The following is a 21,422-nucleotide window of genomic DNA, read 5'->3' as shown; positions in this document are numbered from 1 at the left end:
ATCAGTGATCAAAAACACTGGTGATCAGGTTTGTCAATGAACAGGAATATTGAGGACCAGAGAGGACAGAAACAAGAGCTGATCATCTGGGAGGAAGTGGATGGGGACAGGGGCGGAGGCAGTCTTCTACAAGAGCCCCAGGAAAAGGATCAGTGTGTAGGCCAAAGGCTGGAGAAACCATGGCCTCCCCTTGTGTCCCCAGTATCCACCCAGACATCAGGACCCCCAATGAGGTGACAATGAGGAAATTCAGATGGGAGCAATGCAGGGGAGGGGCATCAGGGTCTCAGACCCCAGCCAGACAGGAGCCCTTCTCTCCAAATCACTGGGCCGCAGAACCCGTTAGGTCTGACCACTAATCTCCACACACAGGACTCAGCAGCCTGGGAGCCCACAAGATCGGCCAGAGGCATTCACAAAAAGTATTTTATTATTCTTAACAGTATTCACTTCAAAGGAATAGGAGGATAGCATACAATTTTTTTACAGACAATATATAAATGTTGTACATAATTAACAATAACTTAGTTCACTAATCCAAAATAAAACAAGCCAAATAAAACATAAAAACAGAAAATACTGCGGATTCTTTTTCTTATGCGGATACTAGTACAAAATAAGTTACTTCTGGCTGTGGTGCCCCCGCAGCGATCGCCTACCCATATTGCACTTGGTCGACTACATCAGCACAATCCTGGTCCTGGGCCGGCCCTCGCCGGCCGCCGCACCTCACCACCTCCGCATACAGAATCTAAGCTCGGACACGGTTATGTACAGCTGTACCTTGGGAAGGATCCAGACAGCCACAGCAAAGCAGAGCACAACCCAGGCGTCTCCAGGGACCCCGGCAGGGTCGTGGCCTCTCCCTGGACCCACCCCCCAACTCCTGCCTCTGCCACCTGCCAGACCAGCCCCTGGAGGCCAAGAGCAGCCAAAGCCCCTCCCCAGGCCCCCGGCTCCCCGTTCGAGGGCTGTGGGATCCAAGAACTTTTCCAAAAATAATTGCGAAGCTACAGCCTTGGTTTGTAGGTTTTATTCCTTTCCACAGCAAGGGCTTCCGTGGCAACGTACAATTGACTGGACCCAAAATGAGTTTAAAAATAAAACAACTAACTCCTCAGCGAGTTAAGCTTATGCAGTCTTTTGTATATATATATATATATTTTTTTTTTTTCTTTTGTCTCAGAGTGGGAGGGAAGGGGGTCGAGGGGTGAGCAGAAAAAGGATGTTATGTACAGGGGTCCACCTGGCAGAGGAGTCAGGCTGTGGCTCAGGCTCGTTAAGGGGACACGGGTCACACCAGCTTCGGCCTCAGAGCCAGGGGAGCGATCTGGGAGACATTTCCCCTCTCAAGAAAATGTTGTTTCCTTCCTGTGACCCAGCCCTGGCCTGGGAATCTGCGCAGGACCGCCCATGATTGTCTCTGCCCTCCAGGGCCGGGCCGCCAGGGCACACACCGCTCAGCCTCCCCGGGCCGGTGGTGGTCCGGCTATACTGGCTCAGCCCAACCTGAGCTCCAGCTGTTTCAGAGAGGGAAGCCAGAGGGGAAGGTGCGGGCCGAGGGCCCTGCACACCTGCCCCCAGAGCCCTAGCAAGCAGGTGGGCCAAGCGGTGCTTGGCGCAAAAAGACCCAGAGAACCTAGGGCAGCTCGGACCTCCAAGTCTCCCAGTCCTTGTTAGAAACAAGAGCAAAATAAATTACTTTTGCCTACTCCCTTCTCCTCCCAAAAACGGTCTTCTTCATTTGTCCCCTGCCTCCCTCCTTTTCTCTTCAAAAAGTTGTCCGTTCTGTTCTCCAAACAATCGTCCGTGATGGAAACCCCACCTGGGCAGGAAGCCGGGCCAAGGCCGCCCCTCAGCCTGGGTGAGGATCTTCACCGTGACCGCTGACGGCCGAGTGGAGCACCCACAGGAGAGGCAGCTTGGGGCTCCGACTGGGCTGGCGGGAGTGCCATCAGTCTTCAGGGAAGGGCAGGCAGCTAAGGGTTTGCACCCCCCCACCCTGCCTAGGGGCGCCCAGCCTCGCACCGCAGGCCACCCTCCTTGGCATCCGTCCATCCATTTGTGGGGGGCCATCCCTAGCCCATGGCGGTCACCATGCTGGATGGGTGGGGGTGGCCAAAGGAGAGACTGGAGGAGGGGTGGATGGGCGTTGGGGTGGGCAAGATGTGTCCCGAGTGGCTGAAGGGTGGGAGGTGGCCCACAGGTGCCATGTGTCCAGCCAGGGCGGCGGCGCTGAAGGGGGAGGCCTTCTCCTGCATGCACTTGGACAGCTCCTCGAAGCACTCTGCACCTTTCTTGTTCTTCTTGGACTTGGTGGACATTTTCCGGTTCCTAGTCTGGATCCCTTCCTTCTTCATGGTCAGCGGCCTGTTCACCTGGGGGCAACCACAAAACCGTCAGGGGGGTCTAGTTCCCTTCCCAGAACAAGACCCCACCCCCCAGCTTCCACGTGGCGCCAAGGGCGGGTCTGGGCTCGGGACCCCACTTGCAAACGCCCTCGGCCCACCAGGGTCTTCCCATCAGCCTGCCGCCCTTTCAAGAAAGGTCTCTTTCACTGTGTGGGACCCGCAGGCCAGGCCGTTGAGCCCACTAAGTGCCAGCACTGCCCCCCATTGACACCACCGAACTCCACACCCACCTTTTGTTTTAAAAAGACACCACTTCCCCAGACCGCCGCCGCCGCCGCCGCCGTGGAGGCCACACTTGCAGCCAGCTTGCCCCCTCTTATGGGAAGCCCTTCTGGCACTTGGGGCTTGCCCGCCAGGGGAACAGCCGCCTCCCAAGCCAAGCCACGCTGGAGATTGTGGCTGGGGCCCCGCGCCTGGCAGCACAAAGAGCCTCGGTCCCTGGGGAGGGGCGGGGCGGGCCGGGGAGGGGCGGACTCACATTGTGCAGCTTGTAGTAGAGGCCACAGGCGTTGCAGACAGGGTCCCCGTTGGCGTTTCGGCGCCATAAGGTGGTGGTTGTCGTCTGACAATTTGCACAACAGGTGCCGGCTCTCCTGGCGGCCGACTGGGAGGGGAGGGTGGCGTCAGCAGGCTGGGCTCCCACGCCCCACCTCGACCTCCCTCCCCGACCCTCACCCCAACCCCCCGTCCCTGCCAACTTAGCCCAGGAGCGGGAAATCTCACAGGGGAATCCAAGCATCTCAGAAGCCGTGGAATTTTAGAATTTGAGACCTAAGCCATCGCAGAACTCAGAATAAAGAACTCTCAGAAGCCTGATCTCAGAATCAACAGGGGCGCAAGAGCTGAAGGGAAAAATCAGCCACCGCCCCCAACCCTTAAACTAACTCTGTAAAAGGGGAAACTGAGGCCCTGAGAAGGACTCTTTTGGTTTAGAGGGCTGGCTCACATGTCCGCATGACTCTCCACGACCCACAGTCCTGGGGGTGACCTCGCCTGAGACCAGGGCAGGGACGTCAAATGTTTAGGGAGTCTAGAGCGGCACCGTCCAATATGATCTCCACTAGCCAGGTGGGGCTGTTTAAATTCAACTGAACTACGATTTAATAAAATTAGAACTTCGTTCCTTCCTTTGCACAGGCGCATTTCAAGGAATCCACAGCCCCAACCATAGTGGGCAGTGCAGATCCAGAACATTTCCATCACCACAATGCTGGTCTGTCCCACACCCTGTACCCCAAACCAGAGTGCTCACTGCCCCGCAGCCCCTCAGGGAATGCAGGCCAGAGATGTCTGGGAATAAGTGCCTGGTTTCTGGAAAAGGGAAAAGTGAGAGAAAGTAAGAGAGTCTTCACCCAAGAAAGCAGATCTCCTCTTGTGGGCCCACCGGCCCAGCCCCACAGTGACAGAATGTGTCTGTCCCCCGCAACACTCCCCAGTGAACCGCAGGCAGCAGGGCTGGGGTTTGGGGAATGAGACCAGCAAAGGCCAGGAGGGCCCTAGGCCAGAGCTCCAACCTCCTCGACAGCAACAGCGGAGGGACCTGCCGGTCTGCTGCCTCAGAGGCGGGGAGGGTGAGGGTGAGTAAGCAGCCTGAAGCTGGAATTCTGACTCAGGGGCCAACACCGTATCCTCCACCCCTACCCCCACCCGGGCCCTCACCCCGCCCGCGCTTAGGGTGGGGAAAAAAAAGGGGGCCCCCAAAGCGGCCAGCGATTTAAGCCTCATAAATCACTTCGCCCTGAAAAAAATATATTTATTATTGTTAGCATTTTACGCATTATTTGCAGAGCGGAGGGTATTAGAAATTTCAAAACAGCCCAGCGAGAGGCAGGACTGAGCCGAGGAGAGGCTCTAAAACTCGCGGAGTCCGGAAACAGATACGCGAAGTTTCCTTATCTTCAGGCTGCAGATGTCCGGATAGGAAACTCCGGCAGGAGATCCGAAAGGGCATTTTTTTAAATCACTCAAATGAAAATACACAGTATAGGTGACTCCATGGAAAAATAATAAAGGGCAGGTTTTTTTGGTGGTTGGTGTGTGTGTTTTATTTAAATAAGCGTGAGGAGACTGTGTTCTGGGCTACAAGGAAAATTACTTCATGGCCCTATTTTTAAAGAGAGTTAAACAGAGGCCAGGGGACAGGAGTTGGGCCCTTGGACACTCAACTTTGGGGAGCCCTGAGCTCAGTGGGGGGAGGGTACCTGGTGGACTGCAGAGGGGGAAATCTGGCCTGAAAAAAAAATCTGGCCTAAAAGAAGGGTGACCCCAAGCGAATTAAATGATAAGAGGATTTCAAGAGGCAACGCAGCTGCATTTGAAGGGTTTGGTGGTGTTACTCTTATTTTTTAAATAAATTGCCGGCTCCAGTCCAGGTCAGCGTCAGGGTGCTGCCCACCGGCCCCCTCCCCAGCCACCTGCTGCCCCGCGCCTACCAGTCTCCGCTTAGGCTTGATGAGTGGCCGGTTCTGCCCATTCATCTTGTGGTAGAGCCCGCAGGCGTTGCACAGGTAGTGCCCGGTGCCGTCCCGCCGCCAGAGAGGGGTGGCTGTGGCCCCACAGTTAACGCATTCCCGGCCTTCTGAAGGGGGACAGGGAGAGACGCCGGCCCGCTTAACGGATAAGGTCAAGGGGAGAGAGGCAGGGGTGGGCCAGTGCCAATCAGGCAGCCGTCTGCCTCGGCCCGGATGCTTCAGGGGGTGACTTTTAGCTCCAACCCTGGGCAGGAAGAGGGACCCAGAGGAGGCTTCCCCGCCGAAGGAGATGAGTTCAGAAAGTAGCTTTAAGGCCAAGTCTCCCTCTTCAAAACCCTGGCTTGAAGGAAGGGAAATGGGGCTGGAGGGAGGAGTGGGGCCAGGGCTCCAGGGATTCTGGGCGCGACAATGAAAGGGTATTTACAGCAAACTTTGCCGAAGGCAGGGCGGTGGCAGGAGTGGCCCAGCCCGACCCGGCTGGGCCTGGGAGGACTCTGCCTTGCTTTCTAGTTCTGCCTCTTCGGTCTGTCCCTTTCCCCAACTTCGTCTGCCACCTTCCAATTGATTCTCTGCCCCGCGTCCTCTGCCCTCAGCTCCTACCCTCTTTCTGTTCTCGGAGCAAGGGAATTTCCTTCTTTCTCCCCAGCTGCCCTCTTTTCCGCTGAGGCCCTAGAATTCAGTCCCGGACTCGGATACAAGGTGTTGCTCTTTAAAATAAAACACATCCCAAGCCCTTTCGTTTTGAAGTTAAGCAGACTAAGTGACCTTGGTCTTCTGTCGGTGGTGGTGTTTTTGGTTTTTGGTTTTTGTTGTTGTTTTAAAAGGCCATCTGGAATTCAAATACAACGTAAAACAAACTTGGGAGAAAGGGCTAATTTAAGGCAAGGTAGCTGGCCTGAGAACAGGGGCCCTGGGGTGGGGCTGAGGTGGGTGCCAGCGACGGTGGGGGCAATCAGGCAGGGTAGCTGGATGCCTTACATTGTGTTGCCCGGGAAAAAATTTTCCCTATTTAGTTTAAACTAAATTGTCGATATATCTGGGCAAGGAAAGGTTCCTGGACTCAGGAGTAAAAGTTTTAAAAATCTTCTTCTTCCTTAGCTTAAAGGGATTGGAAGGGAGGCATTGACAGTGAAAGCCCCGCGCTAGCTCGGTTTCTGCTCTCCAGCCAGGGTCTCGGACGGAACCAGTGTGGCCCCAGCCGTCTCCTCCGGCAAAGGGGCAAAGCTACCTAGCCCCAGCCGTCTCCTCCGGCAAAGGGGCAAAGCTACCTACAGCTTCATCGCCTCACTCCAGCCTTCGGGGAGGGAGAGTGAAGGATGCGCCAGCGGGCAGGGAGCAGGAACGACTCCCGGGAATGCTGCTTTGGGGGAAATCTCCCAAGGAGATTGGGAAACATCGAAATCCCACGATTTGGACTGCCTGACTTGGAGAACCAGATTCCTTAAGGGTCTGGAGCGTACCCACAGCACCCACAGCACCCACAGCACGCACACGCACAAAAACACGCATAAAAACACGCACACACAGCCTCGCTGCTGTCACTTGCTACTGCATTCCCTCACACAAGTCAAGAGGCTGCTCAAATTTTCACTTAAGATTCAGGGAAGGGAAGGGGGAATCCCCGGTCTGGGTTCAGTCTGGCAGTGGCCAACCTTGGAAGGGAGGGTGAGGAGGGGGAAGGGAAATGAACTTTGGGGGCAACCCTGGACAGTTAAGGAAAGGACAAAAGTTTTAGGGCTCCCTCTCCCCCATTCTGGGTTCTCAAACGTCTGTTGGGGTCTATTAGAGAGAGACTTCACCCATCCCCAGATCTGGAAGACTGGCACTGCCCCGCCTCCCATGTCATAGCCCCCGACCCCCACAAACAAAAGCACAGACCAACCCCACTCCCATTGGCTCCCTGGCACTTGTCTTTACCTGAACAGGAGCGTGCCTTGCTGCGCTGCTTAGGGGTGAAGCTGGAGGCAGGGCCACCCAGGAAGCCTCCGGGGTGGAAGAGTCCGCTGCTGTAGTCGTGAGCAGCAGCGGGCACGTAGGAGGGGTAGGTGGGGATGGGGTGGTGTGTGGCAGGCTGGGTGCCCATGGCAGCCAGGCCTGGGCGCAGGGGACTGCCGCTTTCCATCTTCATGCTGTCGGTCAGTGACACCTGGTACTTGACCCCATCCTTGTCCTCCCCCCGGGCTGCATTACCCCCTGCGGAAGAGGAGGCTGGGGAGGCAGCCCCGGTGGTGCTGGGGTCAGGGGACACTTCCTTGGGCGGAGTGGGTGGGAAGCCGAAGAGGTGGGAGCCAGAGTGGGCTGCAGTGGGAGTGAGGGAGGCCACAGAGCTCCCGCTGCCTCCCCCGCTCCCACCCCCTGCCCCTGGGTACACGGAGAGGGGGCCTCCGGGGCCTCCAGCAGCTGAAGGGTGCAGCGGCGTCTTGGAGAAGGGGCTCACGGTCCAGGGATTGTGGTGGTGCGCTGCAGCCGCGGAGAGGGCTGCTTTACCCCCATCGAGCCAGGGCAACCCCGGGCTGTGCAACAAGTGTGGGCGGCACATCTGGCCTCCGGTCAGGCGGGCTGCGGGAGGAGGGAGAGGGGTCAGGGTGCGCAGAGGCCGAGTCGCGCCATGACAGATACACGGGACCACAACTCACAAAACAGCTAGCAGTAACATTCTTCCCAAAGAAAACCAGAAACATAATACCCCAACCGGTAATAATCAAGAATGTCAGTCCGGAGCTGAAGGACAAGTGGCACCCGAGGAACCCCACCAGACCAGGGCCTCGAGGGAACCCGCACAGGCCAGCTGGGAATTGGGCAAATACCCTGCGGTGCCCAGACCCTCCTCAAGAGGCTGCTGCCCCCACCTTTCCCGCCCCAATTTTTCAGCTGCCTCGATTCCTGCGGAGCTCACATCCGGGAAGCAGGCCGCCGGGCCCTCCTCCCCTCCCGCGCCTGGCGCGCGGCGCACGGCTCCTGGGCTCCCAGTCACCCACTGGCCTTGGGCTCACCGTGCGCGGGGCTGTAGGAGACGCGCGCCCGCGCGTGGGCTGGGTTGGCGTAATAGGGGTTGCCCTGCGAGTCCAGGTGGTTGAAGAAGACGTCCACCTCGTCGGGAGGCAGCAACTGCGCGGGCTCCATGTAGTTGTGCGCCAGGCCCGGATGGTGCGAGTCAGGGTGCTGCGCGTTCAGCACGGCGGGGTGCGCCATCCAGCGCGGCTGCTCCGGCGCCACCTCCATGGCCGGGAGTGGAGGCTCGGGATCTGGGCCGAGGCGGTGGCGGCGTCCCTGCGCGACGGAAGGGGGCGTGAGGGGCGCCGCCACGGCCTGACACCCCCAAAGTCCCGCCACGCGGAGTCCCGCACGCCGCTGCGCCCCAGCAGAGCCCGGCCGAGGCACAGTCCCGGGTGGGAGGAAAGCTCAAAGCTCAAAACGAAAGGAAGGCGAAGGAGATCGGTCAGCCGCTCACATTCACATGGTGACCCCCAGTCCCAGAGCCACACATCCGTGCACACCGGCTCACACACGGGCACAAGCCCCGACACCAGTGACCCCAACAAACACAGAGTCTCACTTTAAATCGGACACTCACACTGACCCCCCCCCCCCTCCTTCCCGGGACACAAACGCATAAACACAGACTGAAAGTTGAAGACAGGCGCCTGGGCACCCACTGGGCACATGATCTTAGCGACACGCACATACCTGCACTTGGCGCCGGATTCACATACCAGCTTGACGACCCCCCCCCCCAAAAAAAAACCACACACACTAAGCCCCAGCGGCTGGGAGCCAGCCTCCCCCCACCCCCGCCCCAGCTCACTCCCAGGAGGCACAATCAAGACCTCTCACCAAGGCACACCAAAGCAGTCACCCGAAGCCTGGCCCCGGCCTTGACCCACCGAAAGGACCTCTCAGAGCTTGGTGCGCCCCAGGCCCCCCGCCAGCTCTCGCACCCCAAACTTACACACGCAACGCCGCAGGGAGGGGGGCCACGGCCTCGGGGACGGAGGTTCAGCACCGGCGGGAGCCCCGGGAGTGGCGGGCTCAGGAACCGCGCTTCAGGCGGCTGGGCTCACGGAGTAGGAGCGGGGGACAGCGCGCGCCTCGGCCTCAGGCCCGCCCGGCTCCGGCCCCTCGGCATCCTCCGGCCGCCCTGGCGCCAGCTCGCGACTCCTGCACAGACATGAAGCGGGGGCCGTGCACGCCTAAGAAGCCCGCGCCAGCCAATCAGCGCCGCGCGCCGCCCAGCCTCCGCCCCCCATTGGCTGCGCCCGCAACTCCCGGACCGCCGGACTCCCGGACTGACCCGCAGGCCTGCCCCCCTCCGCCGGCGGGCCCCCTCCCAGCGCCCTCCTGGCGGCCCCTGCTGCCAGTGCCCCCGCCGGGACCCTCACCCCCACCGGCCGACTGCTGCGCCCCCTCTTGCGGACACTCCTGGATCCGCCTAACCCCAAGACCCTCTTCCCAGTTACTAACCACTGGAGACCCCCTCCCCGGCAGCCTGGGTCCCGCACCCTCTGGGCGTCTGGGTGTCCTCTCCCCAGGACCCCCGCTCTTCCACTCTCTCAGATCCCACCTCCTTTACCACTGAACGTGGCCAGTTGGAGTCCCAACTACCTACCCAGGCCGTTCCCTCCCCCGACTCGGGCTATGGCTGAGCAGGGGGTTGGGAGGACAGCTTCGAGACAGCAGGAGCGGTGAAGGGCAGGAACTATGGGGCTCGAGTGGGCACCTGGGCCTCGGACAAGAGGCCGTTTAGGACTGTGCTTGACCGGGTGGAGGTGGCCTGGCTGGCGGCTCCAGAGAGGGGGAGGGGGCGTCCCCTTCCCGGGCGTGGCCTTCGCAGACCAACGGGCCGAACTGCCTGGGGCGAGGCCATGGAGACCCGGACTGGCGCCGGCGCCGGCTCGAAGGAGACGCCTCCGGGCAGGAGAAGGCATTTTTCCCTCCTGGGGGTCCCTAAGGCGGCCCCTGGGGAGAGGGAGGCGATAGACTGAGAGCTCTGTCCCCTAAGTCACCTGGAACTGCTCTCCACACACCTCCAATGCACAGATCCAGCTCTGTGGGTGGAGTGGGCCCCCGTGCACAAATCTCCTTGCTCTCTCCCATTGTACAGACATAGGAGACCGAGGCTCGAAGGGAGCCTATGGCCGACCGGGGGGGGGGGGGGAGGGAGGGTCGGAAACAAAGAACTTTGGGGAGATTGAGACAGGTGCGGGGGGTAAGGGGGGAATAATCGTCGTCCTCCAGCCCCTCTCCCTTAGCTGGATCTACGGCTCTCGTAGTGGGAGCCCAGAGGGATCCCAGGTGGGTCCGGGACAGGGGAGAGGGCGGGGGTCCGGGCCACCCCCGGGAGGGTGGGGGGAGGGGCGGCGGGATTGACAGTCGGTAATTGGGTAACTGGAGGCGGCTTCTCCGGCCGGGCGGCCCCGCCACCGCGACGCCGGGGCCCTGACGTCACCCGATTCGCCAGGAAATGAACTTTTTAATAATCCGAGGAGGGAGGAAAGCCCTTGGTCCCCTCGGCTCGGGGGGCTCCCGGCCAGGCCCAGCTCCGCGGGAGCGCCCGTCACCCTCTCCCAGACCAGCTCTGGGCAGCGCCGGGGGGCGCAGGCACAGGCTAGGGGCCTCCTCCTGCCTTTGCGTCCGGCTGTCCGTTGATCTGTCCGAGGGCCTGGCGGCAGGTAAAGACGCGGGGCTGGAGGCGCGGAGCCCCATTTGGCTGGGAACCAGCGCGTCTTGGGCGCTTGGGGACCCGCCTGCCCTGGCGGCCCGCTGCGCCTCCCGCTCCGCTCCACTCCGGGGCGCGCGGAGCCCGCCTGGTCTACTCGGAACTCCGCTCCGCATAAGAGGAGGCCGGCGCCAGCTGGGTAAAGCGCGCCGGGGCCGGGAGTGGGAGCGCGAGGCCGCGGGCGCCGGGCCTCTGCGGCCAGGCCGGGCAGGTGATTGGCCTCAGTGCCTTCCGGTTCGCGCTACCCGAAACGCGCGCGGTCTGGCCGGGACTCGCTGCCTCTCTGTTCGTCTGTCTCTCCTCCCTGCCTTTAGTTTATGATTCTTCATCAACGCGTAAAATGCAATCGTCGGAGCCTCGAGACTGTTTTTGCGTCCCTGGAACCTAGCAGGAGCTTATCAAAGACACCGCCGCCCCAGGGACAATCCCTGGTGTCAGGCAAGACTGCCCCACCAGCTCGAACCCCGGGACCCAGCTCAGGAGGCAGCCAGCCGCTTGCCAGACCCGGGGCCGTGAACGCCGTAGCCGAGCGGAAGATTTCCGTGGGTCTGCGATCCGCGCCTCGGCTCGCAGGGAGGTGGCTACTCTGGGCGCTCGGGAAAGCAGGTAATTCGCTTTATTTTCCCCAAAGGCGTGGTTCAAATTACCCCCGTTCGGGGTGGGTCTGCAGTTTCATCATTACGAACTCGGCTAGAAGCCCCTCCGAGGCAACCTGAAGCCCCTCTGGGGCAGCGTCTTGGGCCACCGCGGAAGTGGAGGTGACCAGCCTGGCCGGGCCCCCCGCCTGAACGGCAGCCCTGAGCTGCCCGCTGGCCTGGCGCAGAAGCGAGCGCTGGCGGGGATTTAATTACCCCGCTCGGCGGCTCAGAAAATCGCCGCGCAGAGGAGCTTAGCAGGGCAGTTAAGCAATGCTTGAGCAGGGGCCTCGGGAGATCCGCACGAGTCTCCCTTCCCGCAATCCCGGCCTAGAGGGGAGGAAAAAAAGGGGGGGGGGGAAGGGAGCCCTGCCAGGTCTCTTGAGGCCCCGAGGTTGCCTTCCTCCAAAAGGCAGGCAGGCAGGCAGCCCCGCTTGGCGGAGGCCTCCACTATGGTTGGAGCTCCTGCGTTGGACGCGGGACTACTGCGTTCTCCCGCAGGAACGAACCCGCCTGGGAGAGAGAAGAGGGGCGCCAAGCAGGAGAAGGCCCAGCTGGTCAGTAAAACACACCTCCCCCATCATGAGTGTGTGTGTATGCCAGACAGACCAAGGGCCACTAGTCAGGCATCTTGCCCAGTAGGCAGCAAAGACCATCCTATCACTTGTACCCAAACAAACGTCCGGGGAGGCTCAGGGCAGCCCCCCCCCCAATCAGCTAGGATTGTGGGGGGCACCCTCACACATGAGGAAAGCAGATTTATTTCGGTTTATAGCCTGGGGCTTCAGGGTCTCCAGAACACCTTCAGAGGGACGTGACCCCTTTTCCATGTTTCTGTTGGTTTCCAAGGGTTGTTGCTAATGCGGGTGCTGCGTTTTGATCGCACTGAGAAGCTGTCACTTTCCTTACATGAGAACAAGACTTCAGGAAGGACTGGCGATGGGCAGCAGAGAAACTGAATGTTCCAACAGCCTTTTTCAAGTAGCCTGAGATTCCCCGAGAAAGCATGGGTCCTAATGGCTCAAGATGCTTTCTCCGGGGAGCTGGAGGCTCAGGGATCCAAGGCCAGGTTCTAGTGGGCCTCACCCACCGGCCTCGGCTCTCAGCTGCCCCTGCCCGGTCTTCCCCTCCCCTCCATGCCCTTTGTTTAAACTTCCCTCATCCAAGGTGGCCCCTCTGGGACCATAAGTTTGCCCTCTCTTTGTAACCTAATTCTTCTCACCTTTTCCTATGGGCATCTAATTGGCCAGCGGTGGAGGGGAGATTCAAAGAAATCAGTTTGCTTAAGGACTGCCTTCCATAGGGATATTTAATTGGCAACCCAGTGACCTTCGAGCCCCACACTGGGGATGTGCCTTGAGGGGTACTGAGGAGGAAGAGGGGGCCTGCTTTAGCCAGAGGGGTTCAGAAGTCCCCATAGGGTAAGGCCTCAAATCTGCTCAGGCCTGCAGCCATCCCCCCACCCAGGGGTTCTGCAATGGAGGGACCAGGACTCCAACAGCCCCTTCTGCTCGCTGGGGTTCATTTTCAGCCCCCCAAATGTGAAGGCTTCTTCTCCTCTCTGGCCTCCATGATGGCTTTCCCACCCTTTACATCTTTAGGGCCGTTTCGAATCGTAAAACCCGGGCTGAGAAGTCTCAGCGCCCTGGGCTGAGGTGCCTGCGAGATCATGTATCTCCTTATCAGGTTCTAACCACCCACCTCCAAGCCGTACGGCCTCCCCCATAGGCCCTGCTGAGACCTGCAGACAATCGGTCAGCGTTTCTCCTTCCTTCAAGCACAGGCACGGTTTACTCAGAGAGCCTGGCGGTCCTGCGGCCCGGCAGCATGACAACTGGTAAATCCGTTTCGTTAGACGCAATTTGTTTGCAATTTGTCGACCCGGCTGGGAAACTCTCTCCAGACGCCTGGGTAGCCGCAACGGCCCTACCTGCTTCTCAAATCCTGCCCACTCATAAACGAATCCCAGCGCTAGGTGCCTGTGTAGACCCGGAGCTCACCGCCAGATGTTCCCGATCCCCGGGAGACGTAGCTTTTTCCAAAACAACGAATTTCCTTCCGTGTTTTCCGGGAAAGGAGCGGCCGCCACTCCCGGGGGCCCTGAACGCCGGATCTTTCCCCTTGCGGTTGGGGCAACCTGGAGTTCAAGCCTGGCCGCCGCCGAAGGATTCTGAATGCCCGGCGTCCAGACAGACCCAGACCGCCGCCGTCTACGCCTCCCGGCGGCAGATCTCGGAGCCCGCGGCGGCCCCATTCTTATTGAAATCCCACTAAACAGATTCCGGCTCCGGCTTGGGGCAGGGGGGAGACTTCCAGACCCGGCGCTCTCCCCCACCCGCACCCCAGCCACACAGGATAAAGGGCCGCGGGGCGCAGCGCGCGGGGGCGCACGCAGGAGCGAGCCGGGTTAAGCCGCGCAAAGCCGGCGCACGGGACCAGCCGGCAGGTGCAGCCGCGGCTCGGCGGCCGGGCTTGGGCGCCTCCGCCGCCTTGGCCCGGAGGTGGGGGCGGCCGAGACAAAGACCCCAGCTCGGGGGCCGGGAGGTGGGGCGCTTTGCGAGGCATCGGGAATAACCGGGGCTCGCGGCCTATGTGTGGCTGCATCCGAGAAATGGGAAAACAAGAGGCCCGACGCGGGCCTACTGTCCTCGACTCCGCAAATACTCCCTCAGCATCAGGCCCCTATGACCTGGGGTTCGAGCCGCTGGTAGGACCAGGGCGAATCCCGAAGGCCACAAGTCAGGGGCCACGGGCTAGGGGGACTGCGTTTAGGGGGCCGGGTGGTTCAAACCTGGGGACTAGAAGGGCCCTGGGGCCAGGCGGAGGTGGGGGTACTTACCCAGCGAGGTGCGGCGGGCGGCGCCCCCGGGTGGACGGGGCCGGAGCGGAGCCGGGCGCACAGCGCGGTGCGTGGCTAGGTGGGCCCACAGGACCCCGGTGCGAGCTGTCGGCGTTCACCAGCAGGGCCCGGGTGGCGCGCCGAGTGGCCGCATGGTGCGCGGCGGGCCGCTTTTGTTCGCCTGGTGGCCGACGGGGGCCGGCTGGGGTGGGGGCGAAGGCAGCCTGGAGATAGAGACTTGAGCGGCGAGCCCGGGCGGCGCTGGCCTCGTTACCTCCCTCTCGCTCCCGCTGCCTCTCCCTCCCCTCCCCCGGCCGCAGCGGCCGCTGCTTTTTATTTCGACAGCACTTTGAGGGGGCGGGAGCGCCGCAGGGGGGCAGGAGGGTGCCCAGAGCTCTGCGCCCCGTTTCCCTGGTCCAGCCGCCGGGCGGCAGGCCGAGGGCCGGAAGGCACTCAAGGCGCAATACCTTACTCGCCCATACTCCAGACTACTCCCGCCCTCGCAGGGGCGCAGGAATGAGCACCTATTCTCTCAGGGGTGTAAGCTCAGAAAGCCCGGGACGTCTCTTTTTGGAGACTCTCCCCGGGGACCCTCATGAGCCGTGGCCACAAGCGCTCACACACACACACACACACACACACACACACACACACACACGCACACACGCACACACACGCATGTACACAGACGCCTGCTCCTCCTTCTCCAATTCGCTTCCAGTAGTGCTCACACATGCACACTTCTGTGCACACGCGTTAGCGCACACAGCTGTGGCTACGTGGAAATTCTCAGCCAGGAGATCTGGGTCACACTGACATGCACGCGGGCATACACCCAAATGTAGCTTGACAATCTGGCACACACGCGTGCACACACACACACACACACACACACACACACACACACCTCCCTCACTTCCAGGCTGATTTTGGCTAAATGTAGACACATGGCCTCTCCCTTCCAAGCCACCTATACCCTCGCCCCAATTCCCAAACTCTCAAGGAGACCAGAGCATTTCAGGAGTGGAGTTTGAGGCGGCCCCCTGGCCCATCCCCAAGGAACCCTCTCAGAAAGGAGAGGGAGTAGAGGGCTTGTCCTCGGAAGGCTGGGCAGAGGAGCTGGGGTGTGGGAATCTTCACCCCAAGAATGCTAGGGGAATCTGGTCCTTGAACTTCCAAAGTCCCTACATCAAAATTCAACTCCACAGTGGGGGTCCTCTGCTCCCCACCCCCCCCCTGCCCTGTCCCATTCCAGCTGCCCTGGGGAGTGAAAGTGGCCTGGGGATCTTCGGCCCAGAGAGAAAGTGCTTTGCTTTGGAAGGACTGGGAAGTCCCTGGTCCTGGGAAAACTAGTGTGTGCCCGAGAGAAGTGTCCAGCCCCCCCATCTCTGTGGCCATCTGCTATCTGTGGGTCTTTCTTTGAAACTGATAGTGACTGTGTTGCACGAGTATGTGCTGTGTGCGCTCGGAAGAACATCTATCCTGAGGGCCCCTGTGTGTCTGTGTGCATCTGTGAGCACGTGGGAAGTCTACAAAACTGAGTATATTAGCACGCCCATTTCTTCTTGTGGGTCCCTGGGAGTTTTATATCGAGAGTCTGTGTTCTGTGGGTCCCTGAGAGTTTGTGCTTCATTATGTGTGGCTGTTTCAGAGCATGACCCCAAAAGTGCCTGTGGGAGAGTGTGTCTGTGGAACTGGATGTGTGTCCCTGTGGCTGTGTATCTGTGAGATCATTGTGTTCATGAATCATATGATGGGAAGTGGGTATTTCCAAGTGTTTATTTATAAATTGGTGTGTGTCCCTATGTGGGTCAGTAGCAGTGTGTGTCTGGGTATCCTGTGTCTATGAATCGGAGCGTGTGTGCGTGTGTGTGTGTGTGTGTGTGTGTATGTTCCGTCCTTCTTTAACAGCACTGGGTATTGGGTGTGTAACGTTGTATCTTTGGACGGATGATAGGAGCGTGGACAGTGTATCCAAGTGTGTCTGCACATCTGTCTACAGCTCCACGTATGAACTGATACGTGTTGGGGTGGGTGTTTGTGTCTGTTTATCTAGGGTGTGGACATCTGTGTGTATGAATGTATCTTGGAACTATGTGTATGTACTTCTCTACCCAGTACTACCCTGGGTCTGTCGTCTGGGGACGAGTGTGTCTCTGGGTGACACACATACTGTGTGTCTTCCCAGATCACCCACCATCCCTAACCGGCAGGGCAGGCGGCCAGTGGAGCTCTGGGGTGCCATTTGCCAGGGCACTCTGTCTGTCTGTGGGAGGGGGAGATGAGCTGATAAGGCTTATCTGCCTACGCCAGCGCCATGCTGAATAACTGCTCTAATGAGGTGGCCTCTCTGGGACCACCCGCTCCCAAGGCCCCCAGCCTCACTGGGGAGGGGCATGAGGGAGCCAGTTCGGGGGCACGAGAGCAAATCCCCGTGAACCCAGCAGCGCCTGAGTGTCTACAGAAGCTTTTCTACTTCTGTCTTGTTTCTTCAGAGGGGGGTTCCAGTCTTACACCCCCACCCCACCTGCCATCTCTCTGCTGGGCTGGGCTGGCCTCTGGTCTGCTGTCAGGAATACAGTCTTAAGAGGGTAGGGGGTGTGGACTGAGAGACATGGAGGCCCAGGGATGGAAAGACCCAGAGAAGGGAGAGGAGGACAGGGAGACCAGAGGACAGATTTTAAAAAGCACCGGCCATAGAGGGACAGAGACGCCAGTAGGGGCTGGAGGGGTGGGTTGGGGACACGCAGGGACAGACAAAAACAAACAACTTAAAAGTGGCAGAAAGAGTCGGAGCGATGGGAACAAAAGCAGCAAACGCGCTAACCAGACACAGCCATGAACAGAGAAACAAGGGAGGAGAGATACAGAGAGGAGAGAGAGAGAGCAAAACACAACAAAAACAGAGATATGGGAAGGGAGAAGGGAACCCAGGCAGGTTCCCGGAGCAGTGGGGAGAAGAGGGAGAGCGGGAAGGGCCCCAAAGAGAACGAGGGAAAAGTAGGGAGGCCGAAGACGGGCTGGGTGGGACGGACAGACCGATTGGAGGACAGCGGCAGTGCCGAGCGCCGCGCGGACGCGAGCGCGGGAGGCCGAGCGCCAGGCTGCGGGCCGGGAGGGCGTGAGCGCAGAGCCCGCGGGCCGGGCGGGGCACCGAGGCGCGGGCGGCGGTGGCGGGCAGGGGGGTCCGAGCGGGGCTGCGCCGCTGTCCGGGGTAATTTTTCATCTCGGCCGGCTAATCTTTGTTCCCGGCGAAGATAATGAATAGCCAATCGTTATCTGCCCGGCTCCCGGAGGCTGCCCGAGAATGGGGTTGTACAGGGCTGGGAATTGTTTCCAAAGTGCCGCGGAATAAATGGTGTTCCTTATCTCTGCCTTCCAGATTATCGGAGCCCTTTCAGAGCGCGCACAACAAATGCGCCCGCCATCGAATGCATCATTTACCACCGCAGATCCGCGCGCTGATGGGCAGGCAGATAGCCGTCCGCGGGGGGCACGCCGGGCGCCCTGTGCCCGCGCCGCCTGCCTGCTTGCCTGCCTGCCGGGGGCACCCGCGCGTGCGCCCCCGGGTGTGCCTGGCATGTTTGCATGGACATTCGCGTGTGCCAGTGGATGGGCACTGAACAAGAAAGGGTATTGGTGTGCATGCGGGCATGTCAAAGAAGTGTGCTACAAGAAAGCGCAGGTGTGCAAGCCCATGCTCACGGGCGTGGTGGGCGTGTGTGCTGTGAATGCCTGGAGGGGGCCCAGCTGAGGCTGTTGGAGGGTGCACAGAGGAGGGGGTATTGCACGTGAGTGCGTAGGCACGAGTGTCACTCAGGGTGGGACGGCAGGTGTGTGAAGGAGTGGGTGTGCAAATCCGTGTGTACAGGTGTGGTGGATGAGCGTATTGAGTGCCACAGTGTACCTGCCCTCGAGGAGGCCGTTGAGGAGTGCACACAGGAGGCGGTGTCATCTGCCACTAGGTCGCGTGCCTATGTGTATATTCAGACACGGGTGTGTGCCTGCAGGTGTCCGACCCTACTCAGTGCCCTGGGTTCCTACGTGCCTGTAAGCATGCGCATCCCTGCATTCCTGTGACTGTCAGGAGTGAGTGTGCCGCGGGTCAGAGTTCACCCCAGTGTGTGCCTTCGGGGTGCACGGATCTGTGTGAGGGCGGTTGTGTTGTTGTGCATCTATATGCCTGGGTGTGCCCGGGTGTGCCGTAGGAGGGGCCGGGGGAAGGGCGGTCGTTGGGGCCTGTCCCTGCGCCTGCCTGGGTAGGCTCAGGACACACGGGCCGGGACCCCTCTCCAGCGTGGGAGACAGCCAGAGGGGAGAGAATGGTGTGTGCGGGTGCGACAGACTCCACAGCAAAAGGGGTGGAATGTGCTAGTGACAGAAAACGGGGTGTGGGGGCGTGTAAGGGAGAAAGGTCTTCGAGGAGTTTGGGGACACCCAGGGGTCCCAATAGCTTCAACAGGCATGCCCTGCCGGGGGCCCCAGAGCTCCCCGCTCCGGACCTAGGGAAAGAGAGACCCGAGCCCCGCCGCCTGAGGTCCCCGCGCAGTGAGTGACACGCGCCGCCGACAAAGGCTGTATTTTTCCAGGCTCGCGCCCCGCCCGCGCGCGCGCGATGGTCCCCATGGCGACGCAGATAGCGCCGCAGCCATTTTCCCTATCTCCCCGGAGTCTATTATACGGCGGGATTAGCTCATCTCCAGGCAGGTCAAACCCAAAGTCACACAACCTGCGGCGCGGGCCCCGCCCCCCGCCCGGCCGCCCCTCCCCCGCCGGGGTCCGGTCTCTGCCCGGCGACCCTCGAGCTGCGGCCCTTGCGCAGGCGCAGAGCGCCACCTGGCGGCCACGGGTGGCCCGAGTTGGGGTCTCCGGGAGCCGGCAGCCTGAACCGGAGTCACCAAGAGCTGTAGCAGGGGTCCTTTCCTCCAGGAGGTGGACTCTCCCAGAAGCAGGGGCCTTGTTTTGTCACTGCTGTGTCCCCAGGGCTGGGCTGACGCACGGTAGATGCTCCTTAAGTGTTTCTTGAAAGGAGAGATGGATGGCAGGAAATTACAGACCCAGCAAACTGTCAAAGGTCACGCAGCTTAGTTGGCCACAAGAAATCACTTCTTAGACTGTATCCACTGAATTTAGAATAAAAGCCAAACTGTGCAATAGCCTTTGCTGACCACTCAGACCTGGTTTCCCCCTTTCTTGCTCCAGCGGGAGCAGCCTACCTTCTGTTCTTTGAACAAACCAGAACATTCCCACTCTCAGGCCTTTGTGTCTGCTGCCCCTTTTACCAAGAGTGTATTCTGCCTCTGCTCAGATGGCACCCCTCAGAGAGCAAAAACCGAGCCTTCCGACTTTCCTTGGTCGGCGTTAGGCATTTCTTTTACAGTAAGGACTTAGCACATTGCAAAATAGTCTCCTCTCAGGGTGTGTCTGCAGCCAGCTCCCCTGCTCCCTTGGAATGCTAGGCTCCCTGGGGAAAGGGAGTCTGTTTTGCTTCCCAGCAGTAGCTCAGAGGCTGGGGTCTCCTCTGACAACTGGTTGGTGTTAGTCACAACTTAGGGAATGAGTGAATGAGGACAAGGAGAGGCCAGAGCAAGTGGGCCAGACCATGCCCTGCTATCTTTATCATTTCTCCTTACTATTCTACCATTCCCCGCCCCCCTTAGCTGCCCCTGTGTTTTGCTCACCCCAGTCCCAGGATGCCTGCTCCCGCCAGCAAGTCCAGAGGGGCCCGGATATTTAAGGGAGAGAGCACCATGGAGGCCCCTCCACAAGGTTGGCCTGCCTTGCCTGGGGGGGAGAGAACACTTCTCACCCTTCACCCTGCATTCTCAGGGAACCGTGGTCTCTCTGGGAAGGCCGGGGCCGCCGGTTGAGACTTCACTCATGATACAAGATAATTATACCTGAGTTGTCATGAGGCAGTGATGATTAATTGCCGTGCATGAGTCATGGATGGCGAAATGAAATATCGAGAACGGAGAGAAGGCCACAGCCCGACTGGGCATCCAGGTGGGAGTCCAGCCAGCCCGTCTCCAGGCCAGAAGGGGCTAATCAGGCACTAGGCCAAGCCTCGCCCTGCTCAGGTGGGCTGGCGACAAACCCTGTGAGAGGCTTTGCCCAAGGACTCAGAGAATTGGTGCTCTGTTCTGTCAGAAGTGCCCCAGTTGCCTCCCAGAAGAGGAGCTCCCGGGCCACTCCCCGCAACCTACACACTCACACCCTTTCTGGCCCGGTGGCCTTAGGCATCACTTTCCTACTCTGAGCTTCAGGCCTGCTTCCGCAACCTTCCTTCCCGGGTTATTATGAGAGTTACTCGTGAACATGTATTTAAAGAGTTGTAGGGGCACCTGGGTGGCTCATTTGAATAAGCAGCCAACTCTTGACTATGGCTCAGGTCATGATCTCTCGAATCATGAGTTCGAGCCCCAAATCGGGCTCTGCACTGATAGTTTGGAGCCTGTCTCTCTCTCCTCCTCTCTGCCCCTCCCCGGCTCATGCCGTCTCTATCCCTCTCAAAATAAATATATAAACTTAAAAAAAAAAAAAAAGAGTTGAGGTGCCTGAGTGGCTCAATCAATTATGTGTCCAACTTTGGCTCAGGTCCTGATCTCACAGTTCATGAGTTCGAGCCCCACATCAGGCCTCTCTGGTGTCAGTGAGGAGCCCGCTTGGGATCCTGTCTCCCTCTCTCACTGCCCCTCCCCTACTCTCCCTCTCCCTCAAAAAATAAACATTAAAAAAATAAGTTAATTAAAGAAAATAATGTATCTGGCCACACGGTTTGGCACCGTGGGTATACGGTATTGAATAAAACCGCCGTGGTGCCTGGCCCTCAGACGTAACCACACAGATTAACACATCATCAAAACTTGTGATAGGAACCTTGAGGGTCAAGGAACACATATTTACAGATACCGGATCCAAGCTTATTTGCAGAGACCAACTCTGTGTCAGGTCCTATGCCGAGAGGTGGGGGCCTGGAATGAAACCAGATACTGCCCAACTCACTGTGGGCAGAAACCAAATACTGTCACTGTGGGCAGACAACTCACAGGATGGTGGAGATGCAGACACATTAATAGATTCTGTTCATTCCAGCCGATGAGAATTAGAAGCACAGGGTGCTTGAAGGAGTGACACTTAACCTTTGTTTGAGAGCATAATATATAAAGAGGGCCAACGAATCAATAAGGCAAAAATACAACTGAAAAAATCAGGCCAGGGGTATGAAAAGAAAATTCACGGAAAAGGAACTAGACACAGCTCTTAGATGGATGGAAAAATACTCAGTCTCACTCAGAGAAACGAAGATGTAAAACACATTGAAAGATTTGGGAAGAGAGAAATATTCTA

At 59.3% G+C, this 21,422-nt stretch overlaps 1 protein-coding gene and 1 long non-coding RNA gene across 4 annotated transcripts; one reads left to right on the top strand and one right to left on the bottom strand.

The window, feature by feature from the left end:
- Positions 1-412: 412 nt before the first annotated feature.
- On the bottom strand, positions 413-14,167 carry GATA2 (GATA binding protein 2). 3 transcript variants are annotated; one of them, XM_045494006.1, is made up of 7 exons: positions 14,073-14,159; positions 8,832-9,040; positions 7,876-8,152; positions 6,800-7,441; positions 4,844-4,989; positions 2,890-3,015; positions 413-2,378 (listed from the first exon to the last, which is right to left on the bottom strand). In XM_045494006.1, exons 3-7 carry the CDS (start codon positions 8,102-8,104, stop codon positions 2,079-2,081), a joined length of 1,443 nt encoding a protein of 480 aa, XP_045349962.1. In that variant the 5' UTR covers positions 8,105-8,152; positions 8,832-9,040; positions 14,073-14,159; the 3' UTR covers positions 413-2,078. The 3 variants fall into 3 exon arrangements, with proteins under 3 accessions (XP_045349962.1, XP_045349961.1, XP_045349963.1); XM_045494005.1 differs by lacking the exon at positions 14,073-14,159 and adding an exon at positions 9,489-9,700; XM_045494007.1 differs by lacking the exon at positions 8,832-9,040 and having other exon boundaries at positions 14,073-14,167.
- LOC123606078 lies at positions 9,896-19,228 on the top strand. The gene is made up of 3 exons (XR_006716084.1): positions 9,896-11,204; positions 12,083-13,940; positions 17,455-19,228. It is a non-coding gene; the product is annotated as an uncharacterized LOC123606078 (long non-coding RNA).
- Positions 19,229-21,422: the final 2,194 nt, after the last annotated feature.

Source organism: Leopardus geoffroyi, chromosome A2 (assembly GCF_018350155.1).
Source record: "Leopardus geoffroyi isolate Oge1 chromosome A2, O.geoffroyi_Oge1_pat1.0, whole genome shotgun sequence".
Classification (NCBI taxonomy): domain Eukaryota; kingdom Metazoa; phylum Chordata; class Mammalia; order Carnivora; family Felidae; genus Leopardus; species Leopardus geoffroyi.
Note: the sequence above shows the minus strand (reverse complement) of the source record. Positions and strands in the feature narration are given on the sequence as shown.